Genomic DNA, 27,613 nt, shown 5'->3' on the forward strand with positions numbered 1-27,613 from the left:
TAAATATGTCCAAAGAACTTGTATTGGCAGAGCTGCTTACATCTTCTGGGGCCAGGGAATGTAAAGCCGCCTACAAACCCTCTAAAGTGGGGGTGCAGAGTCCACCCCCAGGTGGGAGTGGATGTGCAGAAGTCCAAGGGGCTTCCCAGATGAGGAGGTTCAATCTCCTCCCAGATGTGGGGGCCCAAGGCCTTCCTCCAGATGACCGCGGCAGAGGCAGATATGGAGGGGCAGCTTCCTCATGTATAAGGGTACAGAGGCTTTTCTCAGATGTTGGATGTACAGCTCTTCCGGGTGTTGAAGGTGCAAGAAATTCCCAAAAGTAGGTGGGCTTCATCCCCGCCCCCTTCCCCCGGAGAGATCGAGACCAAGTAGTCCCTTCAGTCCTTCTCCCGCCCCCTCCCCACCCGGGCACAAGGGTTGAGCCAGTCCCACCCCAGCGCGCGACCAATCGCCCAGGAGCCTGGCGCAGCCAGCCAATCGGGTGACAGCAGTGGCGCGGGGATGGCTCCGCCCTCCACAGGCCGCCGGCGCCGGCCTCTCAGGAAGCGAGGTTCTCCGCTGTTTTTGCTGCCTGCCGAGCCCAGTCGAGCCCAGCCGAACCCAGCCGAACGTAGCCGAGCCTAGCCGAACCCCGCACCCGGGCCGCCGCCGCCGCCCGAGCGCCGCCGAGCGAGCTAGCGAGCCTCCGCGGCCGCGGAGGAGGCACCGCCCCTGGGGGAGGAGGTGCCAGCTCGCCGCAGACCGCCCGCGGCAGAGGCCGCCCCGGTCGCGCCGCGGCGGGAGCGGCCGGCGGAGGCTGCGCGGCCGAGGGGGAGGGCCGGGGGAGGTGACATCGCCCCTGCCCGCCTCCAGCCCCCCCCTCCCATCCCGCAGGCTCCTGAGTCTCAGTCGGCGCCCAGCATCCCGCAGCCCCGGACCCTCCCGCGGGCGCGCACACCGGGCTCAACTCAGGTAAGGGGGCCCTCCCCCCACGGGCACGGGCCCCGAGAACTAGAGACAGAGATAAAGAGACCGAGACCCACATGGAGACGTAGCGGCACAGCCGGGGCGGGGGGGAGGAGAGACAGACACAAAGAGACACACGAGACTCACAACTACAGAGACAGACCCCACGGAGAAGGGGAGAGAGACACGTCCACGGGGACAGAGCGACACACAGCCGGGAAGAAAGACCGAGAGACACGAGACCCATACACACAGAGACGGATACAGAGATACACAGAGATAGCCCGGGCGAGAAAAGAGACACTCAGACACTCAGAGATGGAGACAGAGACAAATATAAAGAGAGTCACATAGCTGCACAAACATAGAGGTGGGTATACAGAGGCAGAGGCACACATCTAGGCAAGGGAACCTAAAGACAGATTAAGAGCCAGACACAGACATACACAACTGACCTGGAGAGACAGTCCCACAGAGAGGCACACCCCAGTATACAGCCTTGGATACACAGACCCACACATGCCTGCCAGGGCCTCCACAAAGTTCCCTCTGTCTGAGCTGGCACCTCTGGAGGTCTCCTGGGCTGGCTGGCTGGCTGGAGTCCTGAGAAGGGGGAGGCACCCAGGCCACACCAACACTGGTCACAATCCCCATCCTTCAAGGCCTTGGGCTTCCTCATCTCATCCATTCTCACAGCACTTTTGAGGGCTGGAAGCTTGGTGGGCAGGGCCAGGCCATGCCCATTGGTTCTAAGGAGAATGAGATATAGGCTGTCTACTCTAGCTTCCCCACTGTGGCTACACCCCCATCCAGGTGCCCAGGGCCAAGCCTCAGGATGGGGGTGTTGGCTCTGTGGGTTATTTGGGCCTGCCGGGACCCAAAGTCTTCTGCCAGGGAAGCCAGAGATGTGGGACAGGATTCTCTTAGGCCTCTCCTCCTAGGCCTCACCCTACCCCTTCCTCACCACCCTTTCCTCTGCTGTGTACCTGCCACAGGCTCAAGACTGCAGGTGGACATCTCCATTGCCCAGGAATCATTGAGTGTGTGGACAGAACAGCCTCTTTGGAAGGCCAGCTGTACTGGAGTCCTGCCTCGGCATGGGCCTTGCCATCGAGCCAGCCCCGTGGTCTGTGCTGGTCTGAGGGTGCTGCCTGTCATGGGGGCAGCCATCTCTCAGGGGGCCCTCATTGCCATCGTCTGCAACGGCCTTGTAGGCTTCTTGCTGCTGCTGCTCTGGGTCATTCTCTGCTGGGCTTGCCATTCCCGCTCTGCGGACATCGACTCCCTCTCTGAATCCAGTCCCAACTCCAGCCCTGGCCCGTGTCCTGAGAAGGCACCCCCACCCCAGAAGCCCAGCCATGAAGGCAGCTACCTGCTGCAGCCCTGAAGGCCCCTCACCTAGCCTGGAGTCTGGGACCTAAGTCTACCCCACCCAGAGCCTGGAATCAGGATCCCATGGTCTAGCCAGCCTGGGGTCCAGAACCCAGAATCCAGCCTGTCTGGAGCTGGACCTAGCAGCCCAGAGTCTAGCCAGCCTCGCTCCAAGAGGGGCTCTGGTGGCCCTAGGTAGACAGGCCTGGGGTGGGGATCAATGAGTTGGTGCTAGGGCCAGGGCCACCTCGACTCTGCTCCATACTGAGGGCCACGGGTTGGGTCCACCTCTCCCTAGGCCAATCGCCTCCAGGCCCTTGACGTTGGGGAAGCAAACTGGAATCCATGGCAATAATGGGAGGGTGTCCAGGCTGGGCCCCTCCTTGGGTCCTCCCACTGTTTGCTGGATAATAAATGGAACTATGGCTCTAACCTGAGATTCCCTCCTCTTCCTGGGGACTCTGTGGTAGAAAAATTAAAGGTGTGGGGTGAGTTTCCAGACACAGGTTTATTTGTGTAGAGTAGGATGCAATAATGGTTGAGGGCTGAGTCCTGGGGTGAGGTGCTGGGACCAGGGCTGAAGGAGATGCTAAGGGTAGATACTGGGACCTGATCAGGGGTTGGGTCACATACTTGGTGCTAAGGCTGGGCTTAGGTACCAGGGTCAGGGGTTACAAGTACTGGGTTCAAGAAATGGGACAGGGACTGAGACCAGGCCCTCAGGTCTTTGTTTTCACTTCCCTCACCAGGTTCAGCAGTTTATCCAATTTTGCGATCTCCACAGCTGGACCCTTCTGTACCTCCTGCCCCTTCTTTTCCTGGAGTGGGGGGAGTACATGTGGGGGAGGAATGGTGAGGGGTGGGCCACCTTTCTCTGGGTCCCACCTCTGCCTCCTCTGCCCAGCCTGCCCCAGCTTTGTCCCACCACTTTTCCACCCAGTTAGATACTGGATCCCCACCTCTCCCCACCCCCATAGGGTCCTTCCCCAACTCAGGTTAGGAGACATGGGCTCAGCTGGGGCCCTCAAGAATCTAGGTGTGGCTCTGAATCTAAGATCAACAAAGGGTCTTGATGCTGGGAGAAGGTTTCCACCCACTGACCCTCACAGGAACTAGCCATTCAGGCTAGGGAGGGCTGTAGCTCTGGAGAGAGGTGAGGGCTCTGACTGTTGGGACCACCCTTCCACAGGAGTGTCCCTGGCTGAGTCCTAACAAGGAACTAAAAGATGGGTGTTTGCTGAGGGCGAGAGGTGTGGACAAAGCCACAGGTGCCCTCACCTAGTACCAAAACTTTCAGATCAGGTTTGGAGCGGAGTGACATTTGGGGCCAGGTCTGCTGTATCAGACATACCCAGGGTGGAGGAGGTTGTCAAGAGACCCAGGAGGGCAAATGAGATATCCCATGTGATTCCAGATGTCATTAGGTGCAACTGTTCCTCAGAAGAGCAGATCCTAAATTTATGACCCCTCACCCTGGTCCACAGGGCACTCTAATGCCCTGAGAAAAAGAGAATTGGGACACTGGGGTATGTGTAACTCACAGGCCCCAAGAGCTCTATGGCAGACCAGCACTAGTTCCATACTCCCTTCTGTTCAGGCAGCAGGATATGGGCTAGGCTGGGGCAGCTGCCATTTCCTGCCTTCCCTCTGTTCCTGAGCCCCCTCCCCTGCCTTCTCAGCCACCTGTGCCCACTGCTCATTGGCACCTACTCCAGCCTTGCCTGCTGAGGGCCCAGCCTAGGTTTGGCCTGGGCTGTGAGGAGGGGAGAGAGTACATGGCCAGCAAGCCCCTTCCTAGCCCCATCCGGGCCGCTGACACCACACAGATCTTAGATTTCCTCTTGGTGTGATTGCTGCACCTGCTCTGAAATCTGTCTCCCTCTCCCCTTGTGGCCCAGTGCCTTTGCCACTGCCCAGTTCACCTCTACACTCTCTAGGCAGAGGATAAAGATGTCTTTTTCTCTAACTACTCTCCCTCCCAAATCAAGTTAGTGCTGTCTTCTTGGCTTCACCCCATCCCCTAGGAATTTCAGGACGTGGCTTTTAGTTTCAGCTTTGTCATTAATTCCCTATATGACTTTGGGCAAGTCCCTTGCCTTTCTGGGCTTCTGTTTCCCATCTATATGGTAGTTAGGGAAAGATAGTCTTTGACCTCTGACAAGTTGTGCTCTGACACCAATTAGGGGAAGCTTCACGGGTCAGGAAGTTGGGCCTCTGTGGCCAAGCCCTCCTGAGAAGGGCAGGGAGACTAAAGCCCGAAGAGGGGCGGGGGCGGGGTAGGGATGCCCAGAAGACTTCCTTTTGCACAAATCACTTGACTACTGATAGGATCAGATGACGGTTTCACAGGAACCTCTAATCCACTGAAGTACTAGCCCTCAGCTGTGTCACCTGCTCAGGTCCTCTGTTCCCCGGGCATCTATTTCCTCAGGTCTTCAGAGATATAGGTCGCCGGATATACAGAGCCCAGCTCCCTTAGCTATGACTGACCCTTGCTCTGAGAGGAGTTGGGACTATGGGAGATCCTTGCCTCCCTGGGTCAGAGTGGGCAGGGCAGCCCTCCCCACCCTCAGATCTACCATCCTCATGGTGTGATGGTTGTACCCTTATCTCTCACTGGGCTGTCCAGCTCTGCCAGCTCAATCTTCAGTCTCTCTCCTCACTAAATTAAGATCAGATTTTATCTGTTCCTTCCCTCCTCCTTGAGGCCAACTAGCTGGGCTCAGCAAAGAGCTTCAGACCATGCCCAACTCCTCCATCCCATCCCACCCCACCCCATTCCCAGCCCACCACAGCCTCTAGGCCACAGCTGCAGGCGCTTAGCAGCCTTCTGAGTATTTATAGCCAAGTCCACCCCCTCCCCCAGCTGGCTACAATTACAGGCCCGGCCAAACTCCCAGTCCTTGCCTTCTGGTCATTGTGGGGAATAGATGAGGCAGGTACCAGAGGTACGTTGCGGTAGCCCCTGCCTTGGTAAGGGTGCAAGGAGGCAGGTATCGGTAGTTGAAAGAGGCCTGCCCTTGCCTCAAACTGCAAATAAATGCCCCATATTGCAACCAAGAGGTGTAGTCATCAGGACAACTTGGTCCAGCCCTGGCCCAGCTCTGATCCTGGCCTAGAACCCGGCAGAAAACAAATTCCATATCCTCTCTTAGCACCCAAATGGGCAGGACTGGGCTCTGGGTTATTGGGCTCTGGATTCTAAGGCCTGGACTCTTACATCTGAATCAGGACTCTGAGATCTAGACTTTGAGGTCCTGGCTCTAGGTTTCATGGCCTGTTTTCAGGGCCTTTGGGCTCTGGGCACTGTCTCCAGATCAGTACAGATCTCAGAAAGGAACCAGAACTCAAAAGGAGGACTGCCTAGCTGCTGACCTAGTTACCCTCTTTTCCTTTTTACCTTTTTCCCTGTGTGGACCCGCAGCTCCCAGCTCAGGGACCACTGGAGCTGAGGCCCTTTAAGCCCAGCCAATGACTAAGTGACTAAGCTCCAAGCCCCCTGCCTGGATAACCTGGTCTACACCAAATAAGCTGATGATGTCCACGTGCTTCCCCAGGCTTTGGACCCAGATAGTCACCTGCTTACTGGATGTCTCTACGTGGGAGCCCCCCAGGTAACTTAGATTCAGCATTTCAAAACTGATCTCATTGTCTCTCCGCAAACCTACCTCTTTTGTGCTCCTTATTTGGGCAATGACACTACCCTTACCCTGCATTTCCCAAGCCAGAAACTGGGGGGGGGGGGGGGGGGGTCACCTCCTGGCTCCTCCCCTTTTTCTCAACCCCCACCATCTTGGAAACTTTATTTCTTACAGTAGCCCATACTACCCAAGCCTGTACCTTTGGCATCTTGCGCAAGTTGGGTGAGAGCTTGAGGCAAGTGACGTGCCCACGGTCATCACCCACAATGATGATAGGGTAGATGGGATTGAACTGCACGTGGGTGATCTTATTCTTCTTTTTGGCCACCACAGGCTGGTTGCAGATGGCCTCATACTTGTTGATGGACAAGTCAAACACATGAGTCTGTGGAGAGGTGGGTGTCAGCATACTCAAGGATAATGGGGACCCTGTCCCCCACTTCAGAAGAACTAGCACATGAGTTTTCTGGGGAAACACATCAGAAGTCTAGCACACTGGAGCTGGAGACAGTGGGAGAGGGAATTTGTGTCTCTGATTACATTTTCCTGTGGTTGAGGGAATGAGAATAAAAAGCTTAGAAAATTTATGCAGAATTAACAATAATGGCAGCTACCATTTGTTGAACACTTACTATGTACCAGACTTTGTAGGATCATGTTACATAGTTGTACACCTAATAATCCTCACAGCCACTCTATAGGGTAGGTCCTGTTATTATCCCCATTTTATAAATGAGGAGATAGAGGCCCTTAAGGCTAACTTGCTAGTAAGTGGCAGAGCCAGGGTTTATATCATATGCGAGGGTTTAATACATGTGAGGTGCTCAGACTGCACTTGTCATATAAGTGCTCAACAAATATTTGATCTTATTTTTACCATTCCCTAAGTCCAGACCATTAGTAACTCTTGCCTGGACAACTGTGGCAGTTTCCTAATGGGTCTCTCTGCTTCCGCTCTTGCCCCTCTACAATCCATGCTCCAGGCAGCCTCTCAACTTACCTTTAAAAAATCTAAAATCTTCCAATAGTTTCCCTTGGCAGTATATATACAATCCAAATTCCTGACTCCAGATTCTCCGCTCTCCACTCTGACTTCCTGCTCTCTCCTTTGCTTCCTAGACCCAGCCATATTTGCCTGCTTGTTCCTTAAACACCTTCAAGCTCATTCTCACCTCAGGGCATTTGCACTAGCTATTCCCTCTGTCTGGAATGCTTCTCTCTGTCTTCACACAGGGCCAGCTCTTATCATTCAGCTCTCAGCTTGAATGTTACCATTTGAAGAAGCTTTCCTTGACGACTCTAAGAGACCAGTCCTTTTCTTTACATCACTCCCTTTCTCTCTCTCTCTCTTTTTAAAACTTTCTTCAAGTAATGACTTATTTTTATTAAGTTTGTTTATTTTGAGAGAGGGAGAGAAAGAGAATGCCAAGCAGGCTCTGCACTGTCATTGTGGAGTCTGACGTGGGGCTTGAACTCATGAACTGTGAGATCATGACCTGAGCCAAAACCAAGAGTTGAGTGCTTAATGGACTGAGCCACCCAGGTGCCCCTTTTCTCTCTCTTTTAAAAAAATATAATAACTTTATTGAGATATAATTCACATACAAAAACATTTACCCACTTCAAGTATACAATTCTTGGTTTTTAGTATATTTACAGTTATGGAACCATCACCACAACCAATTTTAGAACATTTTCATCACCCCAAAAGAACCTTTGTACCATTAGCAGTCACTTCCCATTTTCTCCCACACCCCCAGCCCTAGGCAACCACAAATCTACTTTCTGGTTCTATAGCTTTGCTTATTCTAGACCTATATAAATGGAATCCTGCAAGTGTGTGGTTGTGACTGACTTCTTACACTAAACACGTTTTCAAGTTCATCCATGTTGTAGCATGTATCCAATACTTCATTCCTTGTTATTGCTGAATAATAATCTTTTTGATATACCATATTTTGTTTATCCATTCATCAATTGATGGATGTTTGGCTTGTTCCACTCTTTGGCTACTATGAATACTGCTATGAACACTGTGTACACACATACTCCTCTTTCAATCTCTGCCTAGCACTTAACACTATTTTTGTTGTTGCTTTTTTTCTCTGTCCCTTCACAAGAATGTGAACTCTTAGAACAATAGGGACCTGAATTGCCTGGTGCTGGGCCCTTAGTAAAATTCTGTTCAGCAAATAGATGACTGATTGACTTTAGGGTGATGCCTTAAACTATAGTCTTTCCTTGAGTAGTTGCCTCTGAGTTTATATCAAAGTCCATAAGGAAAAATGGATTTGTATCCAAGAATTTTCTCAAAAAATGTTTGTTTCTGAGCTTTTACCAATTCTCAGTGTTACACAGACCCCTCTCATCTCCCCTTCTCAGACTCAGCTTGCACACTCGCAGGGATGAGGAATTTGCTACCTTTTAGACATTATTTCAATCACAGATAACCTCTGGCTCAGAAGTTTCCCTTACATCAAGGTTGTCCCTGCCATCCTGTAGCTCCCTCCCCAGGACCTTCAGAGAAGATAACTGCTCCTCATGTCATCTTATCCCCCAGAGTGTTCTCTCCTTTAAGATGAACAGCACCATTTTCTCCTTGAGGCCTCATGGGGTGAATGATTCTTTTTTTGATAGGGCTCTGGGTTGCCTAACCCTTGAGAATACAGAATCCTTATGTCCCACCTTCCCCTACCTGAGCAGGGTACTCTGTGGGCTAAGAGGGAGCCCCTGAGATACTTCATCCTATCTCTAGTAGAGGGTTGGCTGGGGCACTCACCTTCCCATTGGTGGTAACTGCTGCAAACACAGTAGAAGAGTATGGTGCCCAGGCCACATCGCCCACAGCTGAATTTAGATCATAGATGAACATCGGGGTCCTGCAGTGGTGGAGGGGTAGAAAGTTTGCCATACAGAGGGCTCATGGTGCTAGAGCCCCGGTGGCCCCAGCCCACAGTGCGGCCTGAGGGAGGGCATGTGTCTCACTTGATGGTGTGGTCCCAGATCTTCACTGTCCAGTCGGAGCTGCAGGACATGAAGACCTTGGTGTGGTATGGGTTCCAGGACACAGCATCCACTGCCATGTTGTGGGCATCATAGGTGTCAAGGAATTTGCTGGAGTAGGATTTAGAGCACTGGGGCAAGGGTGAGGGTGGTGGGGGGGTCAGGAATGAGAGAGAGGTCAGCAGCCACCACACTTCCCTGGGTGCCCTGGAGGGTCAGAACCTAAGACTCCTCTTCTGTCCCCACATTATTGTCACCGCTGAAATGGGACTAAGCTACTGGCTGCTCTTCTCTGTGCCCTCAACACTAGAGAGAAAGGAGGGGGGGGCGCCTGGGTGGCTCAGTTGGTTAAGCGGCCGACTTCGGCTCAGGCCATGATCTCGCAGTCCGTGAGTTCGAGCCCTGTGTCGGGCTCTGTGCTGACAGCTCAGAGCTTGGAGTCTGTTTCAGATTCTGTGTCTCCCTCTCTCTGACCCTCCCCCATTCATGCTCTGTCTGTCTCTGTCTCAAAAATAAATAAACGTTAAAAAAAGAAATAAAAAAAAAAAAAAGAAAGAAAGAAAGAAAGAAAGGAGGGGCTTAATGGGCTGGGGGTTGGGTGGGTAGGGAGTTTTCCTGGAGGGTGAGAGACAGTGCTGTAGTCTGCCCAGAGGATTCCAGGCCAAGTAGAAAAGGCCTTCTCTCTGGGAACCAAGGCCAAGCAGGCCTGGGGGCCCTGGTGACGTGTGCCTTAGCCTTTGTCCAGGCCAAGGCCTGAGTCCACTCACAGCCTATAGAATCCTTGCAATTGTGATAAACATTCCACTTTGCCCAGGTAAGAGCAGGTGCAGAGCCAGAAGCAAGTCCCAACTCATGACTTCCCATTGGGTTTCTTGCCCAGACCATCATGCCCTTCCCTCTCTCCCTCCAGGAGATAGTGTGACTGACTAGTCTCTTCCCTTCTGCCTCTCCCACGCTGCCATAGGGAGGGGTGTACAGGGGGGTGGGGACCTCTTTTGCATTCAGACCAGCTCCTGCTGGGCCTTAGGGGCTCCCGGGAGGCTGCCTGTAATTAACATTCTGAGTCTTTGAGCCTAAGAAAAGCTTGCAGCAGAGCTATTTCTGGATGGATGGAGGTTCAGAAGGATGTTCACCTACTAACACTGAGACCTTGCAGAAACTGGCCTTGAAGTTCCATCCTACTGGCTGAGACACCCAGGATTCAGAGATTAATTTTCTTGTTACCTGGCTTTCAAAGCTCAGCTGAAGTTCTCATCTCTTCCAGGAAGTCTTCTCAGAATGTTCCAACTCCCCCTCAACACCCACTCCTACTTCTACTTCCTCTACTCCTAGGAAGGGAGGGAGGGCCCAGAGGGAAATGTGCCAGACTGGGCTAAAGTCACCGTCTAGATTTTCATCCTCTTTCCTGCAGTCATCCACTCTTCCTGCCACCGAAACAAGTCAAGAAATACCTTCTCTTCTCCCAAGAAGCTTTCTAGAACTGGTCAAACCCTAAGATCTGTCAGAATAGGGTCTGTTGAGAAGGATAAACTCTCGTGGTTGTCAGGTCAGTGCTGCCTCACCTTGTAGATTTTTCCTTCCTCTGTGCCCACTAGGAACATATAATCGATCTCTTTGTGGAAGTCAAAGGCGGTGCCACAGCCTTGGGAGAAGAGGTACAGCAGTGTTAGACCGGTTCTGGGAGGGAGGCTCCCAGCACCTCTTTTACCCAGCAGACCCCTGTGACAGCCAGAGCTCTGGCTCTTGCAGGCTCTTGCAGGGGCTGGGGCTAGGCAAGCAAACAGAAACCGGCCGCCTGGCCAGCTGCTTGTCCCAGGCAGTTGGGACTGCAAACGGCCAGTGCTTTTGCAGACAGGATGGGGCCTGGGTAAACAAGGAAGGAATTGATTTAAACAGGGTCAGGGTCAGGGTAAACAGGGACAGGGTCTGCAAACAGGGACATGGTCTATGCAAACAGGGATATACTCTGCATAAACAGGGTAGGAATTGAGTAAACAGGGACAGGATCTGGGTAAACAGGGGCCTGATCTGCATAAACAGGACTGGATCTGCATAACAGCACCTGATCTGCATAAACAGGAATAGGGTCTGCAAACTGGGATGGGACCTGCATAAACAGAGAGGGTCTGCAAACAGCCAAGCACTGGGAGGACAGGGCCAGGCTTCCATCCAGCACAAGTGGAGGAGGGATTGCTCGGTAAAGGGGGAGGGCTACCATCTCTGACCCTCATGAGGCCTGAGTGAGGTGGCTGGGCCTGGGTGTGAGTGGGCTGGGGATCTTACCCACTGTGTGTAGCTGCAACCCATCGAGACCATCCGTGGTACCGCCCTCCACTTTCAGTTTGATGACATCTGTGTGAACCAGTTCGCTCTGCAGTCACAAGGGATGGGGGAAGGTACATGGGTGGGACCACATCAGCAGGGTTGAGAGCAGACTTTGCCATTCAGCTCCCCCCAAGCCCCATCTCCACCCCATATGACCCTTTCTGGGAAACAGGCACCTTTAAGAGCGTCCAAGACACAATCCTGCCGTCAGATGACACAGAGAAGAAGTTAAGGTTGTTGTCCATGTCATCCTTCTGCCACCTGACCTGAAACATCCCAAACCGTGAGCTGTGGGACACTGGTATGGTGTCGAGTTAGGGCTGGGAGCTGAGCAGGGCTCCCTCAAGAGTCCATGTCAGGTTCAGAAGCAAGTTCTGGGAGCCCATTTCCCAGGGTCCTGCAATTGGCCTTCCCTCCCTCCCTCCTTCCACCCATCTCTGTCTCTCTTATCCCTCTCTCCCTGACCATCCTGGGATAACAATGCCACTCAGGGCACTGCCCTAATGCCCTGGCTTGGTGTTGGAGGTGCCCAATTCCTCCCTGGGTTGGGTTCCAGAGCCAGTTGTAGGGGAAGATGGTGTCTCTGGTCTCAACCTCCTTATGTAGAAAGGGCCTGGAAAGGACAGAGTCCATCAACCAGTTTCCTCATTTATAAACTAGGAACTATAATAGCACAGGTTTGTTGTAAGGACTAAATGAGACAATGAACATGAGGCCCTGATGAGAGAACATTGCAACTATTAAATGTTCAATAAATGTTAGCGAATATCATTATGACCCTCATCCTAGGAATCAGGGAGCCAAGGTTCTGCAGGAGAGTTTTTCCTGCTCGCTTGGGGGACAAGGAGGAGAAGGTCCCCTCCCTGCTCTCCGCTTCCAGGTGGGCTTTTCTCTAGGTGGTCTCTCCTCTGTTCCCACCTTCACTTCACTACGAGCTCCTGCTCCCAGAATCGTGCTCCCAAATCTCAGATTTGAGCTGCATTTCTGCATCTGCAACTTGGGGTTAATAACTGTGCCCCACCCATCTTCTCAGGGCTGGAAGAAAACATATGGGAAAGTGTTTTGGAGACAGAGCTGTTGTCTTATGAAGATGACACGCTTGAGGCTCAAGTTTCTGTTGCCAGATGTGGAGGCCTGGCCAAGCTGTGTCCCAGAGAGCTAGGGTGGGGCTGGGTGCCCAGAGCTTTCCATACTCCAGCTCTCTCCTGACCTCCCATGCTGGGACCCTGTCCCTTCCCCCTGTCATAAGTAGAGGCCCAGTGAGGGAGGATAGAACCCAGCTCAGCTTCCTGTGACCAGAGCTGTCACCATGGCTGTTGAGGGGCGTGGTTTAGGGGAGAGGGGATGGACTGTCCCCAACCAACCCCCAGGCCTGGCTGATCAGAGCTACAGGAGGGCGGACCCAGTCCTGCCTGGGCCTGTCCTGTCAGCTGGTTCTTTTTTCCACTGGGGGGCCTAGAATACCACAGAGCCTCTGAGGTATAAGTCAGAGCTGGCCCTTAGGCTGAGACCAATTCCCCTTCTGTGTAAAGGTAGTCTCTTTAAAGGGGGGAGGGGACAGGGGGTGTCAAAGGCCAGGCTGTAAGAGGCGCTAGGGAGCTGCAAAGGGAAGTGTTTAATGAGCAGCCGCCAGCATGCATGGAAATTGTATTTCACACCCCACTTAGCAGCCTGATGCCCAATGGGGGTTACTGTGTATATTTGCAAGTGAGCCTCTGTGTGTGTGTGTGTGTGTGTGTGTGTGTGTGTGTGTGTACAAGTCAAACACATGCTCCTGGGGTGGAGGTGGTAGTGTAAATGGTGGGGGGGGGGGTGTCAGGTGGTAAGTGGGGTTAAGAGAAGGAAAGAATGACCAGGAAATTGATAAGGTAGTAAGGAGCAGATGAAGCCTGCTTAATTGATTCCTTCTCTTCTGCCTTATCTGATCAGGGCAAATATACTTGACCCCCATCTCTGCTCATCTATCCTTCCCGGTGCCCTTCCCCAGTATAGCACAGGACACACACACACTCCAAAGAGTGTTGCTGGTTGAGGCTTCACAGTGGGGCTTGAATAGTGCTGGGCTACCTAGATGGGCTCGCTTGGGAACTAGTCTGTGCCATGGGGCAGGAACCCAGTCCCCTTTGAACAGATAGTTCTCTCCCTGGCTCCAAAATCTTCGATGGCTCTCTGCTGCTAACAGAACAAAGTCCTTCTATCTCAGACTGGCATTTGAGATCCAAAATAACCTCTCTGGTCTCCTCTGAGACACAGTCCCTTTAAAAAGGACCTAGACTCTGATGTCTCTGGCATACCATTAACCAGCCTAAGCTTTCCTCCAGGCTCCAGGCTTATACAACCAACTGCCTGTAGGACACCTCCTCTGGCTTTTTAAAAAAATTTTATGTATGTATATATGTACATATGTATGTATTTAATTATAAATAATGTATGGTGTTATATTAATTTTAGGTGTTCCTTTAGCTTCTTGGATTCTGCCTAAACCTGCTCCTGCTCTGGCATTCCTACCTCTGTGGATGCTCTACTGGGTACTCCCAACCAGAGTGCCAGGTAGCATCACCAATTGTTCCCCTTTCTCATATCTGCCTAGTTTCCTTCTATTGATTTTATTGCCTCAACAGCATTCGAGCATACCTTCTCATTTCTATCTCCACTGCCCCTGCTCTAGCTCAAGTTTCAAGATCTCTCATGCTGCAGTGAGAGAACATCTCCAAGACACAAGCATGACTGTGTTACTCCTCTGCCCCCACACTCTCTGATGGTCTTAGGAACCTTGTGAAAGTATCTTAGAGGACAGGAGTGACAACAGGGGACGCTCAAGCCAGCAGGACCTTGATTCACCAAAGCAGCCCCACCCCCCACTGTTAATATGTTGGAATTCTGTACTAACACTTCATGAAACCACTGCCTTAAAGTCCAAGATTCCCATTTGCTAGAGACGCATACTCACAACTGGGTGCCTGTGTTTTCCCAGGTCCTCCCTGTCTCCCGCACTGTGCTCCAAATGGTGTGTTGCTTCCCAGCAGGCCATGCTGTTTGATGCCTCTGTGTATTGCACATGTAACCCCTGTGTACCCTTCCTTATCTAACTAATACTATTTTAACTAAAATCTATACTTCATTCGATTTTCTTAGTTTTCTCCTAATATCCTTTTTTTTGGTCCTAGGATCTCATATTATATTTAATTGTCATTAACTAATACTTTCTCACCCCTTACAATTCAGCTCAGGTGTTTCTTCCTCTAGGAAGACCTGATGCTCCTGCCCCTGCTCCCTGTCCTGGATAATCTAGATGTCGCTCCTCAGTGCTCCCATGAGCCCTCTTTAGCATTTAGCATATTGCCTTGTCCTGCCTAGCCTATGGCTGTGGTTATCGCCCCGGTAGGAACCCCAGGGACCAAACCCTTAAGCACCCTCAGCTCCCAGAGGAGCAAACAGAGAGGAGTTACTGAGATGAATGAGGCAAGGGGGAGGGAAAAAAGGGAATAAGAAGTCAGGAAATGAGCGAGACAGGAAGTCCCCTCCCATGTCAAAAGCCATGATTCCTGGCAAGAACTCTTGAGTCTTTGGTTTTGCAAAGGCAGTAGCCCTGCTTTCCTGACAGGATGGTGGGAGAGCAGAAGGCCATCCCTGTCTGGGTGGGTTCCAGTCTCTCTGGCACCCACCCAGTGAAAGAAATAACGTGTCTTCTGCATGCCCCATTTCGTTTCCCAACCTGCTGTCTGATTCAGAGAACATAGCAGTGTGGCAGTGGGATGGTTGACCTTGGCCCCTTGCCCTCTCCTGGGCTTGAGAAGGGTGGTCAGGCCAATCAGAGATGCTCTGTGCTTTGCTCTGGGCTGTGTGAGCCAGGACAGCAGGGGCAGGCCTGATGCTTGTTTAGTCTGATCTAAGCAGGTCTTTTCTCCTCTCTTGGGTCTTGATGTCTGCAGATAGCCTCCCCTTGTCTGGAGACCTCCATGTGCCTGGAGGCAATGAACTAGAAGGTAGGATTTTCAGAGGAGAGAACTCTTGAGATTGTGAGTTTTGGCCCCTGCTCTGGTGGAGAGTAGGGGGGAGGATGTCTTATGGAAGGGGACATCTGAGCCCTGACTCTGGGTAAAAGATAGAGTGGAGAGGACACCATGTCCCTTGTGCCTGGACAGTCCTCCCTCTGCTCAGGCCTGTCTGGGAGATGAGAGCCAGTTCCTAAGGCAGGTGTCCACATGACTCAGGTGGCTCAGGGCCAGAAATGCAGGGATGCAGAGCCTGCCTGGAGACTCTACTAGGGCAGGGGGCTGAGGAAGATGAGAGGACAGAGTCCCAGCACTGCCTGAGGAGCCCAGAGATCTTGGGGGGACTTAAGGCAGAAATTTATCCTTGGATTTCCCCAGACCTGTCCATGGGTAAGGTATGCAGCCTCAGAAGGAGGGGGACTTTTGGAATACAGTAAGGAAGGGTCTGCAAAGCCAGAGCTAAGAGACTTTCTGAAGATGAAACATGAAATCCACTCCTAGTGCGATAACATGGGGAACATAGGGTGAAATCTAGCCCTAGTGTCAGGGTAATGGTCCCATCCTATGCCTGTCTGGAGAAGAGCGATGCTACAGAGAGGCCTCAGGGACAGACCTTACCTACCAGGCCTTACAGCCCCACCCAGAGGGCAAACAATGGGCAGCACCTACTCCTGTCTGGGAGTGCCCCCAAATCTAGCCCAGATGGCAGAGGAGAGCCCCCATGGGGAGTTTAGGAAGCCCATACACAGGGAACGGGAGAACTGGAGCCCTTGACATACTCAGCCGGGTATGTCTGTGAGGTCTTAGAGTCTTCTAGCCATGGGCTATGAGTCACTGATCACTGCACCTAAGAGACCCTTAGCAGACAGATGCGGGCCCTCTTGATAGCAGCACTGGAGGAGCAGACCCAAGCTCACTGCAGACCCCTTACCTCCTAATAACCACCTTTTGCCCTCCTCTGCACCTTCTCACAGCTCCTTGGCCTCTAAGCTTGCCTATGGCCTGTCCTCCCCAAGGTCCCTCCTCCAGGGATCCTATACCCGTTTTTCGCAATCCTGGTTCGAGGCTGACCTGCCACACAGGGTCCGTGTGCTTGCCAGACTTGGGTGAGCTGCGGAAGGAGGGCTGGGAGTGGGGCTTCTTGAGGTTGTAAATGGCCACATTACCGTCGTAGTGGCCCACCACCACCAGGTAAGGGTGGTCCACGTGCATGTCAAGACACATGATGCCACTCTCGCTGCTGAAGATGTATTCAGGGAAGCTGGGGTTCTTCATGCTGTAGAGCAGCAGCATGCCCCGGCTCTGCTTCATGAAGTCATCTGTCCCAGGGAAGAAGCCAGGCTGGGGTAGGATTCAGCTGACCCCCATGCCCCTCCCCCACTGGATGGACAAGATCTGCCTGCTCTGCTTGTCAGAGAGAGTGGGATTCCTCTCTGGGCTTCATCTCCTCTCTCTCGGAAATGGAACTAGGAGACCTGACTTACCCCTTCTTAGGCTTCATGGGAGGGTCCAACAGATAAGTTGACCAGGCTTATCTGAGGGACGGACAGTCATTCTTCTTAATCTCCCTGGGGTACAGGAAAGAGGGATGCAAGCTCAGAGCTTCTAGGTGAAGAATGTGTGTGGGCTTGGGACGGAGCAGTAACCTCAGAGAGGGTTCAGGAGCCCAGCCCAGGGGCAGGTGGTTGTCCTTAGATGCCTGGATAATGCCCATGTGTTCCCCACGCCCAGCCCAGGAAAGGAGTTCAGTTTGGACTAACATGGAATTGTCTCTACAAGTTACAAATTAGCCACCTATGGGCATCTTCCCATACCCTCTAGTGCCACAGTCCCCAGCTGCAGTCTGCACCCTAGCTATAGGCATGCTCCCAGAATTGAGAGGTCCCAGGACAGCCGGTCATCCTTCTGTGTCATCCTTCTGGCCTGAGCACAGCTTTTGGTCATCAACAGTGGACCACTCATCCCCCTCCCTGCCTGTCTCGTGTCAGTGGGGAGCCTCCTGCTTACTTTCATTCTCTGCTCATGTGGCACCTATCCTCATAATGTAGTCACTGAACATTATAGTCTCATCCCTCAAGTCTAGCTCTCCTGCCACCAGTCCAGGACCCTTCCCAAGCTCAGAAGAGGAAGTCTAGAGCAGCCCCCCATCTCAAGGACCCTATGCTAAGGGAGACTTTTAGCTGAGATGAGGGCTGTCCTCCCTTCTCTGCCGGGCTACCTCTTTTGTCCCTGGCAACTGCAGGCCTGGGCCGTCCAGACAAGGTGGTCAGTCCTGAAGTCTGGAGCCCATGGGTGGGAAAAATAAGGAGGACACTCCAATTTGACTAGTCTTGATGAGTCATTCTTTCTGTCCTATTCCTAATGCTGCCCCTTACTCAAGGGAGTAAGTGCCTGGGCTGGGCTCAGGGACAGTCTGGATTGGGTTCCCTGGGCTCTGGACATAAGCTTGGCTACAGTTACCAGATACCCCCAACCCACTCTGAAAACATCAGTTGGTACACACTGGGAGCCAGGACTAGGGAGCAGGATGTAGCCAGGAGCCAGGCTGACCTTAGGTGGGTAGAGTTGGAAGCTGAGGCAAGCTGGCATGCCCACCACAGCAGCTCTCTATGGGGGAGCCCACCTTCCCTTGCTAATCCTCACCAACTCTGGGATTCCCATTGGGAACCCCTCCAGTGATCACTTGCAAAGGAGGCTTCGTGTGCAAGGAGGGAGTTGCCCCTCCAGTGGAAGGTTCCAGGGTGCAGCTTGAGCCATGGGGAGGGCACACAGTGGTTCAGGAAGGAACATGGTTATGTTCTGGAGAAAGTGAACCTCCCACAAAGAGGAGGAGCTGGGGGCTTCTAGATCCTCTGGAGCCAAGTGGGTCACCCTATGCCTGGTACTATCTCAAAGCCAGTAGGGAGTTGGCAGTCCCTCACCCTGTAGGGCTCCTTCTGTATGGCCCTGAGGGATGACTCTCAAAGGGAGAGATTTGTAGCTGCTGAAGGAAGTACCCCACCCAGATCATGCAGGGCTTGAACTGGGCAGCGTGACAGTCACTTGTAACTCCTTTTCTTCATCACACAAATCCTGAGCACCTGACTGGGCCTCCCCTTGGGCTGGACTGTGGCAGGGACAGAGACACTGCACTGTTTATGTGGGCTTACCCTCAGCAGTCCTTAGTTTGATGAGAGAGCCAGACCCTGCAGCTGAATGAGGCCAACCCCTCCATGGGTAGTCAGTGGTAACTGCCAGGCCACAGGAAAACTATTGATGCCCTTAATGTTCAATCTTTCCTTGATGCTGGGCAAGACTGACAGGATTAGTGGGTAAGCACAAAGGTGAGTGGGTGGACAAAAGAGTGAATGAAAGCATGAGTAAGTGGGTGACTGAGATGCTTGGACTGAGTACTCAGATGCTCTCCTTATTTCACCAAGGGGCAAAGGCAGGTATGACCCTCGCACTTGCTCCTACTGTGGCATAGGACCTGGCCCCTTGAGGTACAGCAGTGGTGACTCACTTTCTCTAGACAAACTTTAAGCACCCCCTGCCCCTGCTTGTGTACACAATATCTTCATGACCAGTGAAACGACAAAAGGAAGGTCGGAAACCCTAGCCTGGCTTAATAATTCTGTAGTGAGGACACCTCTGGCCTGCTCACAGAACCACTGAGACTATAGGCTGGACTTACAGCTCCAGAATTTTATAGATGGGGAAACTGAGGCCAGAGGGGAGAAATAGTGTGCCTGAGTGCATCAGACCCATCACATGGTGTTTGCCTTATGCGATATCTTGTTTATCACTGAAATTACACTGTACTAATATGGTATTCACATGGAAGTGGAGAAAGGAAGGGATACCAGACTTAATATGGTGGTGGTGACTGGAAAACCAGTCTAATCTCTCCAGAATCTGGACTAGAGAACATGTAAGGGATGGGGTAGTCAAGCATGATAAGGGGAAACTCCTGGTATAGAGAAACATGAATTTCAAGAGACAGGGACACAGAGAACAATCAATCACACAAAGACCTTAGACCTATCTTAGTTCCCAAGCCATATGCATCCTGACAATAAGTCCCTGTTTCTTAACCCACCTCTAGTGACCTCTGTTACTTGTAACCAAATGAGCCCTCCTGACATAAAGATCACAGTTTCTTTTCTTTTTTCTTTTCTTTTCTTTTCTCTTCTTTTCTTTTCTCTTTAAGTAAGCTCTACACTCAATGTAGGGCTTGAACTCACAACCCTGAGATCAAGAGTTGCATCATGCTCTACTGACTGAGCCAGCTAGGAGTCCCAAGATCACAGCTTCTAATCATGGCTAGACTATGTGTTTCCTAAATGCCAAAACCACAGTGGAAGAACACAGAAAACTCTCATTTAACTGGGGCTTCCACTGCACTCCATCTTATTCTATGATCTTCTCATCCCTGAATCCAGTGGCCCCTATTTCATTCTCTAAGTATACCCTGTGTGACATCACAGCCCAAATCTCCAACAGTAACATCATGATACCATCATCTTGTCTTCCAGAAGTCCTAAAATGACATCACTACTCAGACCACCAGTGGTCCCCATGTAATATAATCACTCAGGCTACCAGCAGTCTTAGTGATCATTGCCCAGCTCTCTAGCATTCCCAGTATGTTATCACCGACCAGCAGCCTAGTGACATCATTGCTTGGCCCTCCAACATTCCCAGGACAATGCCACCAACCAGGAGTACAACATTGGCATCAAGGTCACCTACAGTGCCTTGGTTCCCAATAAAGACTAGAATCTCATCAGGCTCAAGGCTTACAGGGCCCTGGGCCCTGGGGTACTTTGTCCTGATCCCACAAATTCTCCGGTTCCTCAAAGTAGCTCCAGTAACACAGATGGGGGCCCCCACCTCCACACTCCATTGTATAGTGGCAGAGACTCTGAAATCTGGGGCCCCTGAAGGAATTCCAGGTTCCTCCAGGCTACAGATTTCAGTAAGTATATGTGACTATGTAGAAGGGGAGGAGGAATAGAGGAAAGGAAAGAGGGAGAAAGAGACAGAGAGAGGGAGGGGGAGGCAGAGAGAAACAGAAGGATAGAGAAACCACCTAGTCTGTAACTCTGAGACAGAGGGAGAGGGCTGCTGGCCTGGCCTTAGCTCCACTTCATGCTCTTGCCCTTTTCCAGGAAGTCTACCAGATCATTCAGCCTCTCCTCTGTGTGTGCCCCCTCACTCTTCTCTACCTATATGTCATTATGACAGGTGGTCATGAGCAGGTCTTTTCCTTAGCCTGCCACAAGACTCCATCAAAGAATGGAGTGAGCATGGCTTGGCCCAGCAGGTTTATTCTTTCCAGTGTAAGGGCTGCCTCCTCCTACCCCTGCTCTGCTGGATAATCTCTAAGGCCTCCCTGACTCTGACCTTCAAGGATTCATAAGATTCTGGGAAGGAGAGTCAACCCCCTAATAGAATCTGATCTGGCAGTTCTCAGAAAGCCATGGTCTCAGGGGAGGGAGTGCTTAATTCCACCACAGACCAAAGCTCTCACTCCCTCAGCTCCTTGTGCTAGGGCCCTAGCAGAGTAGTGCCCAGGGAGGAGTAGTTCTTCTTGAACTGCCCCAGTGGGGGCCACAGTCCCACAGCTCCACCCCTGTCTTGCAAGTTATAGCTGTAGATCATAGGGGGCCACTCTGGAGAGTTGTGGCTGTCAGGGGAAGCCTGGGCTCTTGCTCAGGATTCAGGGAAGGCAAGGCAGACAGAGGGCATGTCGGTCCACCAGGATAACACCAGGTCAGTGGCCAGAGAGAAGTAGGTGCCAAGCTGCAGAGACCAGTTTACCAAGCCAGCCTCGACAGCAGGCTTCTCCTCTATTCACTGTGGCTTTCCAAATGAGTCCAGCCCAGGGCTGACTCCAAGACAGCAGCTGCTTAATGACTCCCTTATTAAGTCTGGCAAGAGGCATTTGGAGGGGGGCTGTGGCAGGCAGAATAACACCCCCTAAAATGTCCAAGTCCTAATCCCTAGAACCCATAACTATGTTACTTTGCACAGCAAAAGGGGTTTTGCAGAGGTGATTAAGTTAAAGACCTTGAGACAGGGAGATTATCTGAGTGGATTATCTGGATTATCTGAGTGGACTCAGTGTAATCACAGCGGTTCTTATAAGGGAAAGAGGGAGGCAGGAGAGTCAGAGGAGATGTCAGAATAATGCAATTGCTAGCTGGAAGGGGGCCACAAGCCATGGAATATGGGCAGCTTCTAGAAGCTGGAAAAGGCAAGGACATGGATGTTCCCCTAAAGCCTCCAAAAGGATTGAAGCCCTGCTGACAACTGATTTTTTTTTTCTCAGTGAAACTCATTTTAGACTTCTGACATTCAGAACTGTAAGATAATAAATTCGTGTTGTTTGAAGCCATTATGTTTGTGGCATTATTGTAGCAATTTGTTACAGTAGCAATAGGAAACAAATATAGGCATTCGGGGAGGTTTGATCCAGACTCTACTTCTAGGAATCAGAGGGAGAAGTCCCATAGATAATAATCTTTCTTGGGATGGTTTGGAAGCAGTGTTTCTAGAAGTCAGGAGGATGGATGCAATGATCCCCAGCTGTTCTAACCACAATAACGAAACCCTCCCTCAGTTTCCTACACCTGGCCCTGCCACCTTGGACTCCAGGAATAGAAATGCCCTATGGGTTAGGATTTTTAGTTTCCAAAGGCAGGGGACCAGCCCAAGGCTTCCCCAAGAAATGGCATCAGTGCTAGAGGGTTCCAAACCTCCAGGATGGCCCAGAGGCCATGGTGCCAGGCTGGGTTCAGTCTCCCAGGCATCTGGGCTTTGCCAAGCACTCTCATCCGATTAGAAGTCATATTTAAACAGGGTAGGAAATAAGAGCAAGGCCTTGGAGACAGAATACATCAAGCGGGACATTTAATTTGATTTAGGGAAAATGAGGCAAACATTTGAGAACCTAAATAACTAACCAGTAATTAAACTAACAACGGGAATGCCCTTGCACTACAACCCAGCGAGCACAGTGGCCTTTATGGACTGTATTTACAAAGAGACCTGACAACATAATTAGTCCTGTAAATTTTACGCAGCCTGCAGCTGAGGAGTGATGGATTTTGTGTGTGGAGGATGAACAGGGAGAAATGAGGTGGATGAATTTCCATTTTCAGTAAATGAAATTAACACTGCTTAATTAGTGAAGCTGACAAATAAATGATCAGGAAAGATTTAAGTCCCTACAAGTGTATCTCTGGCCTAAGCAATCTCAGAGACAGGCCAGGATGTGATGGTACAGAGTGGCAAAGGGTTTAGTGCTGGGACTCAGGGCCTGACTTTGGCCCCTTTTAATGGCTGCTCCCAGAGGGAAACGGGGCTGAGGGACAGCTAGCTCTTCTGCCTTTCTTAGATGTAGCCCACTGGGAAGCTTCTTTCTCATCTCCGTGCGATAGCCAGTCAGAACCACACAGAGTGTCCAGGATCTGTTCCACCATCTCTGCCCAACAGATCATGAGGAGTCCTCATTTCCCTGCTATCAACTGGCTAACGGGCTGGAAAGGACCCCTTCAGTACAGTAGGCTGATAGAATTGCATCCTAGCTTTGCCCCATGGGCCATCCCTTCCTAGACTACTTTCCCTTGCCCTCCAATGTTCCTCCATCTGCTTTCACCTGCTGACAGCATCTTTTTCCACTCTGCTGAGACATGGAGCCTGGCCCTAGGGGACATCCCAGTGTCTGCCTTATATGCAGATTGACATCCCCACCATCTCATACCCAGTAGCCACACAGGGGAGGCAGGTGCAAATGTGTCTTTGCTATTGCAGGCAATTTCCTGGACTCCCTTTTCTCCACCCATTTGCTCCTGACCTGGCCTTGCTCCAGCCAACCTGCTCTATGCCCAAATAGGAGAGTGGCCCCAGTCCTTCTTAGGTACGTGCCTACCCCTTCCAACGACCTTCTTGGCAGTGTTATAGAATAAATATCTGGGAATTCCAGGCAAAAGGAGGTCTGGGCTGAGCTCATCAGTATCAAATCCAACAACAAACCCAAATTCTCACTCCAGTGTTTGTCTGCCTGAGGCAAAGTCTGATGCTGGGAGGCTGGCATCTGGGAGTTTCCAAAGTCAGTGTGATGCTGGCGACCCAGCTGCTCCTCACAGTGACCCCATCCGGTAACTAGGGTGCCTAGTTTTTTCCCTGCCTCAGCTTTGCCCTCTTTCTTCCAGGGGGCTTTCAGGGTATTCGAGAGCACAGGACTCCCAGAGGTGACCTCAGAAATGAATGTAGGAGCCCTTCTGAGTCTCAGCGCAGACTGGCTCTGCTCAGGCCTCTGCAGAATGGTGCTGAGATGTGCAAGGTTCTGGAGAAAGATGCCCACATGCAAGCTGGCCAATAACTCTGGTGCCAGTAGCAGCAACAGCAAATACCACCACTGCTGCTGCTGGGGCCTGCTCTTTAGAGTAGGTAGGGGCTTGTCTGATTCTCTTCCATCCCCACAGCCCCCTTTCCCTGCTTAGGTCCCCTGAGACTCCTGCAGGAAAGAGAGGGGACAGAATGACAGACAAATCAACAGTGATTGTCCTTTATATGTGGGTAGTTCTTATAGTTCACAGGGCCCATTTGCTTTTCTTTCAAGTGTGTCTAGCAACAGCCCAGGAAGTCTGGCAGGTGTCAGTTTCTTCATGTCACCAATAAGGAAGCCAAGGCTCAGAAGATACTTCTGGGGGCACCTGGGTGGCTCAGTCGGTTAAGTGTCTGACTTCAGCTCAGGTCGTGATCTCACGGTTTGTGAGTTCGAGCCCCATCTCGGGCTCTGTGCTGACAGCTGGGAGCCTGGAGCCTGCTTTGGATTCTTTGTCTCCTTCTCTCTCTGCCCCTCCCCAACTTGTGCTCTGTCTCTCTATGTCTCAAAAAATAAATAAATGTAAAAAATTTTTTTTAATAAAAATTAAAAAAAAAAAAAGAAGACACTTTTGGCCCCAGGTCACACCACTGGGAAGTGACCCTCCAGCCAGAAGGTCTGCCATGTGGCCAGCAAGGGACAAGGAGACCTTTCCTGGGTGCATGCCTGCCTAAAGGAGACCATTGGGTCTGTCAGGCTTGGAGTCATCTATTCCTGAAGGGTGGGTTACTCTTCTTCACTGTTCCTGGCTAAAGCTGCCCCTGTGGGTAGCCTCTGCATGACCCCAACCAGCCTGCCACCCTGCTTCTGGCCCTGGGTGAGAGGAGGATGGGGGTAGAACTGATGCAGTTTCTCCTCCCACCTGCTAGGGAGCCTCCCTCACCCCTGCCTCCGTCCTGGGCAGGGAGCCTGGGCTGAGAGGAGCCTCACAGGGGGTCCACACCCACTCCTTGGAGGGCCTGCCCAGCCCCCAGGTCCTGTTCCAAGCCCAGTAGCTGCAGCAGAGCAGGAGGAATGTGCTAGTTCCCTGCCAGAGGGGGAGGGTGCTTCCAGCTTGGCAGCAGCCCACCCTCAGGAGTGGGGACACAAAGCGGGCATTTAGGGCATCCTCAAAGGCAGCCCAGACCACGAGACTGGGAGCAGCTCCAAGGTCTCCTCCCTGAGAGGAATGATAAACACCAACTCCTCCTTGCCCTCCCTCCCACCTCCCGCACCCTGGTCAAAGAATGGGCTGGGTGGACAGGCGGTCTGAGGGGTAGAGCGCAGGAGCTTGCATGTCTGCCAGCCAGGAGAAGCTTGGAGAATGGAAGTTTTTTTCTGTTCACAGAAGCTGATCCTCCCAGCCAGGGAACATGCTGTTAGCTTGGGAGCTGCGCTAACATGAAGTGTGGGGCCCTCTCCCGTTAGGAAAAGGGAATGTCCAGGCCAGCTTGGAGGTAGTGGCTTCTGCAGGGACCATGGAACATGAAGGCTAAGCAAACTACACAGTTACCACAGTGCTGCCTCCTGCTGCAGGGGTGAGGGGGGCACTGGCAGGAGTGAGAACACCCTGGACAATAGTGGTCTTCCAGGGCCCAGGGCCAAGTGATGAACATCAAGCCCTTGTCCCCACCCCTGCCTGTTCCCAGGGCCGGATCAGGAAACTTCCCTCCCTCAGCCTCACCATCCAATCTCTCCCCAGGTCTGGTCCAGCCTACCTTCTCAAGCTTACCAAACCTACTTCTCCATCCCGGTCCAAAGTCGTGGTCCAGATACTGCCATCTCTTCTTGGGGTGCCTTACCAGCCTCCTAACTGGTTTCCCAGCCCCCACCCAGTCTCATGCCTGCAATTCCCCCTGTGCTGGTTCTGTCCCTGTGCTTCTCAAATTCCTTCAGTGATTTCCCCTCAGGAAAATGTCCAAGCTTCTTAGAATGACTTCCCAAACCCTTTGGGGGCCAACCCTGGCTTCTTCAACAGCTTCATTTCCTCCCATATCTCTTGTGCTTCTGGACCTTTGCATATGCTGGTCCCTCTGTCAGAAGTGCCTCCCCTCTTTCTTCACCACAATAACACATTCAAGGCTCACTTTGGTATATTCCTTCACCCAGCACCAATTGCTGGTATGACTGTCAGTCTTCCCCATTAGACTGTGAGCCCCTTGAGGGAAGTGACTATATCTTAGTCATCTTACTTCTTTCACATCTGGCAAAGAGCTCTGCATTGAATAGGTACTTAAATGTTTGCTGATTGAGTGAGCAAAGGAACAAATAGCCAGATTACTTACAGGAGCCATGTCCCACTGCAAACAGATCATTGTACTTTGGGTTCCTGCAAAAGAAATAGGAACCCATTGGCCCAGGAAATGAACATGGCTTTCCTGTGGACATGAGCGTTCCCATGAATATTGGTGCCTAACTATGCTGCAGATATCTACTGTTGAGTGTTGAGACCTGGGATAATCCCACAATCCCTTAAGAATCCCAGTCTCATTTTTTTTCTATAATGCTACGTGTCATCCTCAAAGTAGTTAAGTGCAGTAGAAGTGCCGTGCTCTGGGCTTGGCACCCAGCAGGCGCTCAGGGGCTCCGGGTTTGCTGCAATGTCTACACTCACCAGCAGAGGGCGGTGACGGCCAGGCGCTTGGCTTTGTCATTTTGGAATTTCCAGAGCGGCAGCAGAGTACCCTCCTGGTCTCGGTATTCGTCGGCAGCATCCTCATAGTACTTAAAATCTTAAACAAACATAGGCTGAATCAGCCCTAGGACTGCCATTTTATGGCAAGCCCAGGTCTGCCACTTTCTGTCTGTATCTCCTTGGCCCAAACAATCAGACTCTTTGTGTTTCAAAGTGAGAACAGTAATAGTACCTATCTCAAAGGACTGTTGTGAGGATTAAATGTTAATATATGTAAAGTACTTGGAAAAATACCTGGCACCTAGTAAGCTCTCTATACGTGTTATTGTTACTGTCATCCCTGTTGTTGGAGGCAAATTACAATAAAGTAGTCACGTCCTCATAGATAAAATCCCAGGTTTGTCCGTCCTTGTATCTGTGGCTAAACCTCACTATGGTGAAGCTTCTTGGATCCCTGATGGGTTCTCTGAACTTAAGTTCATCTCCAGCCCTAAATTGTCTCTGCCTCCCGTTTCCTCTAACTTAGGCAAAAGCTCCATCTGTCCTTCCACTTGTCTAAGCCAGAAACGTGAATAATCCTTGACTGATCTTTCCATCATCTCTCATATTTTCCTTCTGACTACTTTTAATCCATTCACTTCTCTCCAAACCCATAGCCACTGCCCAGGCCCCAAGAGCCATTGCCTGGATTATTACATCATCCTCCTAACTGGTCTGCCCACCTCCAGTAACTCCTCCTCCAGTCCATGCTCCACAGAGCTACCTGAATGCAAATAAATAAATCACCTCACCACACTACCTCCTTCAACCCACTGAAAATCCCCCAATGGCTCCCCTTGCACATGGCTCCATGGTCAAACCAAGGCTCCAGACCATGACTTCCATGTCATTTCCAGCCAGGTGTTCACATAACCTCTGTATCAGTGTCTGAAATGTCCTGCTCCTTCATCTTCCTGGCAAACTCCTATTCATTGAAGATCCAGATTCAACTCTTTCTCCTCTATGAGGCCTTCACTTTCTTGTTGAGCAGAATTCATTTCTTCCTCCATTCCAGCCCTGTCTCTACTGAAATGTCTGTCATGCTGTGTTGCTTCTATTTATCCTTTTGGTTGTCTCTTCTACCAGACAGCTCCTGGGGAGCAGGAAGCATGTTATATTCATCTCTCGACTTGCAGTGCCTAGCACAGGGCCAGCCATAGAGCAGACACCCAATGACTGTTCAAAGAGTGCAATGCAATAAATCAACAGAAGTGAAAAGTTTCTGTCTTTTTTCCAATCAAGGGTAACCCATTAGAAAACTAGTCCTCTCATCCAACACGGTCAAGGACATGCCCAGGCACTG

General features: G+C 51.5%; 2 protein-coding genes across 4 annotated transcripts in view; one reads left to right on the forward strand and one right to left on the reverse strand.

Moving 5' to 3' along the window:
• The first annotated feature begins 579 nt into the window (after positions 1–579).
• ENHO (energy homeostasis associated) lies at positions 580–2,751 on the forward strand. Its single transcript, XM_027039324.2, has 2 exons — positions 580–954; positions 1,944–2,751. The coding sequence occupies exon 2, from the start codon at positions 2,105–2,107 to the stop codon at positions 2,333–2,335; it is 231 nt and encodes a 76-aa protein (XP_026895125.1). The 5' UTR covers positions 580–954; positions 1,944–2,104; the 3' UTR covers positions 2,336–2,751.
• A 38-nt stretch (positions 2,752–2,789) lies between these two features.
• The window catches only part of DNAI1 (dynein axonemal intermediate chain 1), a 58,746-nt gene continuing 33,922 nt past the window's right edge, over positions 2,790–27,613 (reverse strand). The window contains exons 11-20 of one of the 3 annotated variants that reach the window (XM_015073175.3): positions 26,251–26,368; positions 25,922–25,965; positions 16,355–16,602; positions 11,465–11,554; positions 11,247–11,334; positions 10,526–10,605; positions 8,946–9,094; positions 8,740–8,839; positions 6,160–6,345; positions 2,790–3,137 (exon numbers count right to left, since the gene is read on the reverse strand). In XM_015073175.3, the coding sequence (XP_014928661.2) occupies positions 3,039–3,137; positions 6,160–6,345; positions 8,740–8,839; positions 8,946–9,094; positions 10,526–10,605; positions 11,247–11,334; positions 11,465–11,554; positions 16,355–16,602; positions 25,922–25,965; positions 26,251–26,368 (1,202 nt within the window). In that variant the 3' untranslated portion in view covers positions 2,790–3,038. Of the gene's footprint in view, positions 3,138–6,159; positions 6,507–8,739; positions 8,840–8,945; positions 9,095–10,525; positions 10,606–11,246; positions 11,335–11,464; positions 11,555–16,354; positions 16,603–25,921; positions 25,966–26,250; positions 26,369–27,613 lie in introns of those variants that run through there. The other 2 variants (XM_053204975.1, XM_053204976.1) reach the window with 2 other exon arrangements.

The sequence above is a fragment of the Acinonyx jubatus genome, chromosome D4 (assembly GCF_027475565.1).
Source record: "Acinonyx jubatus isolate Ajub_Pintada_27869175 chromosome D4, VMU_Ajub_asm_v1.0, whole genome shotgun sequence".
In the NCBI taxonomy this organism is placed as follows: Eukaryota; Metazoa; Chordata; class Mammalia; order Carnivora; family Felidae; genus Acinonyx; species Acinonyx jubatus.

What these genes read in the sequence shown, in the direction of transcription:
- ENHO (XM_027039324.2), top strand. Translation starts at nt 2,105, where the DNA reads ATGGGGGCAGCCATCTCTCAGGGGGCCCTCATTGCCATCGTCTGCAAC.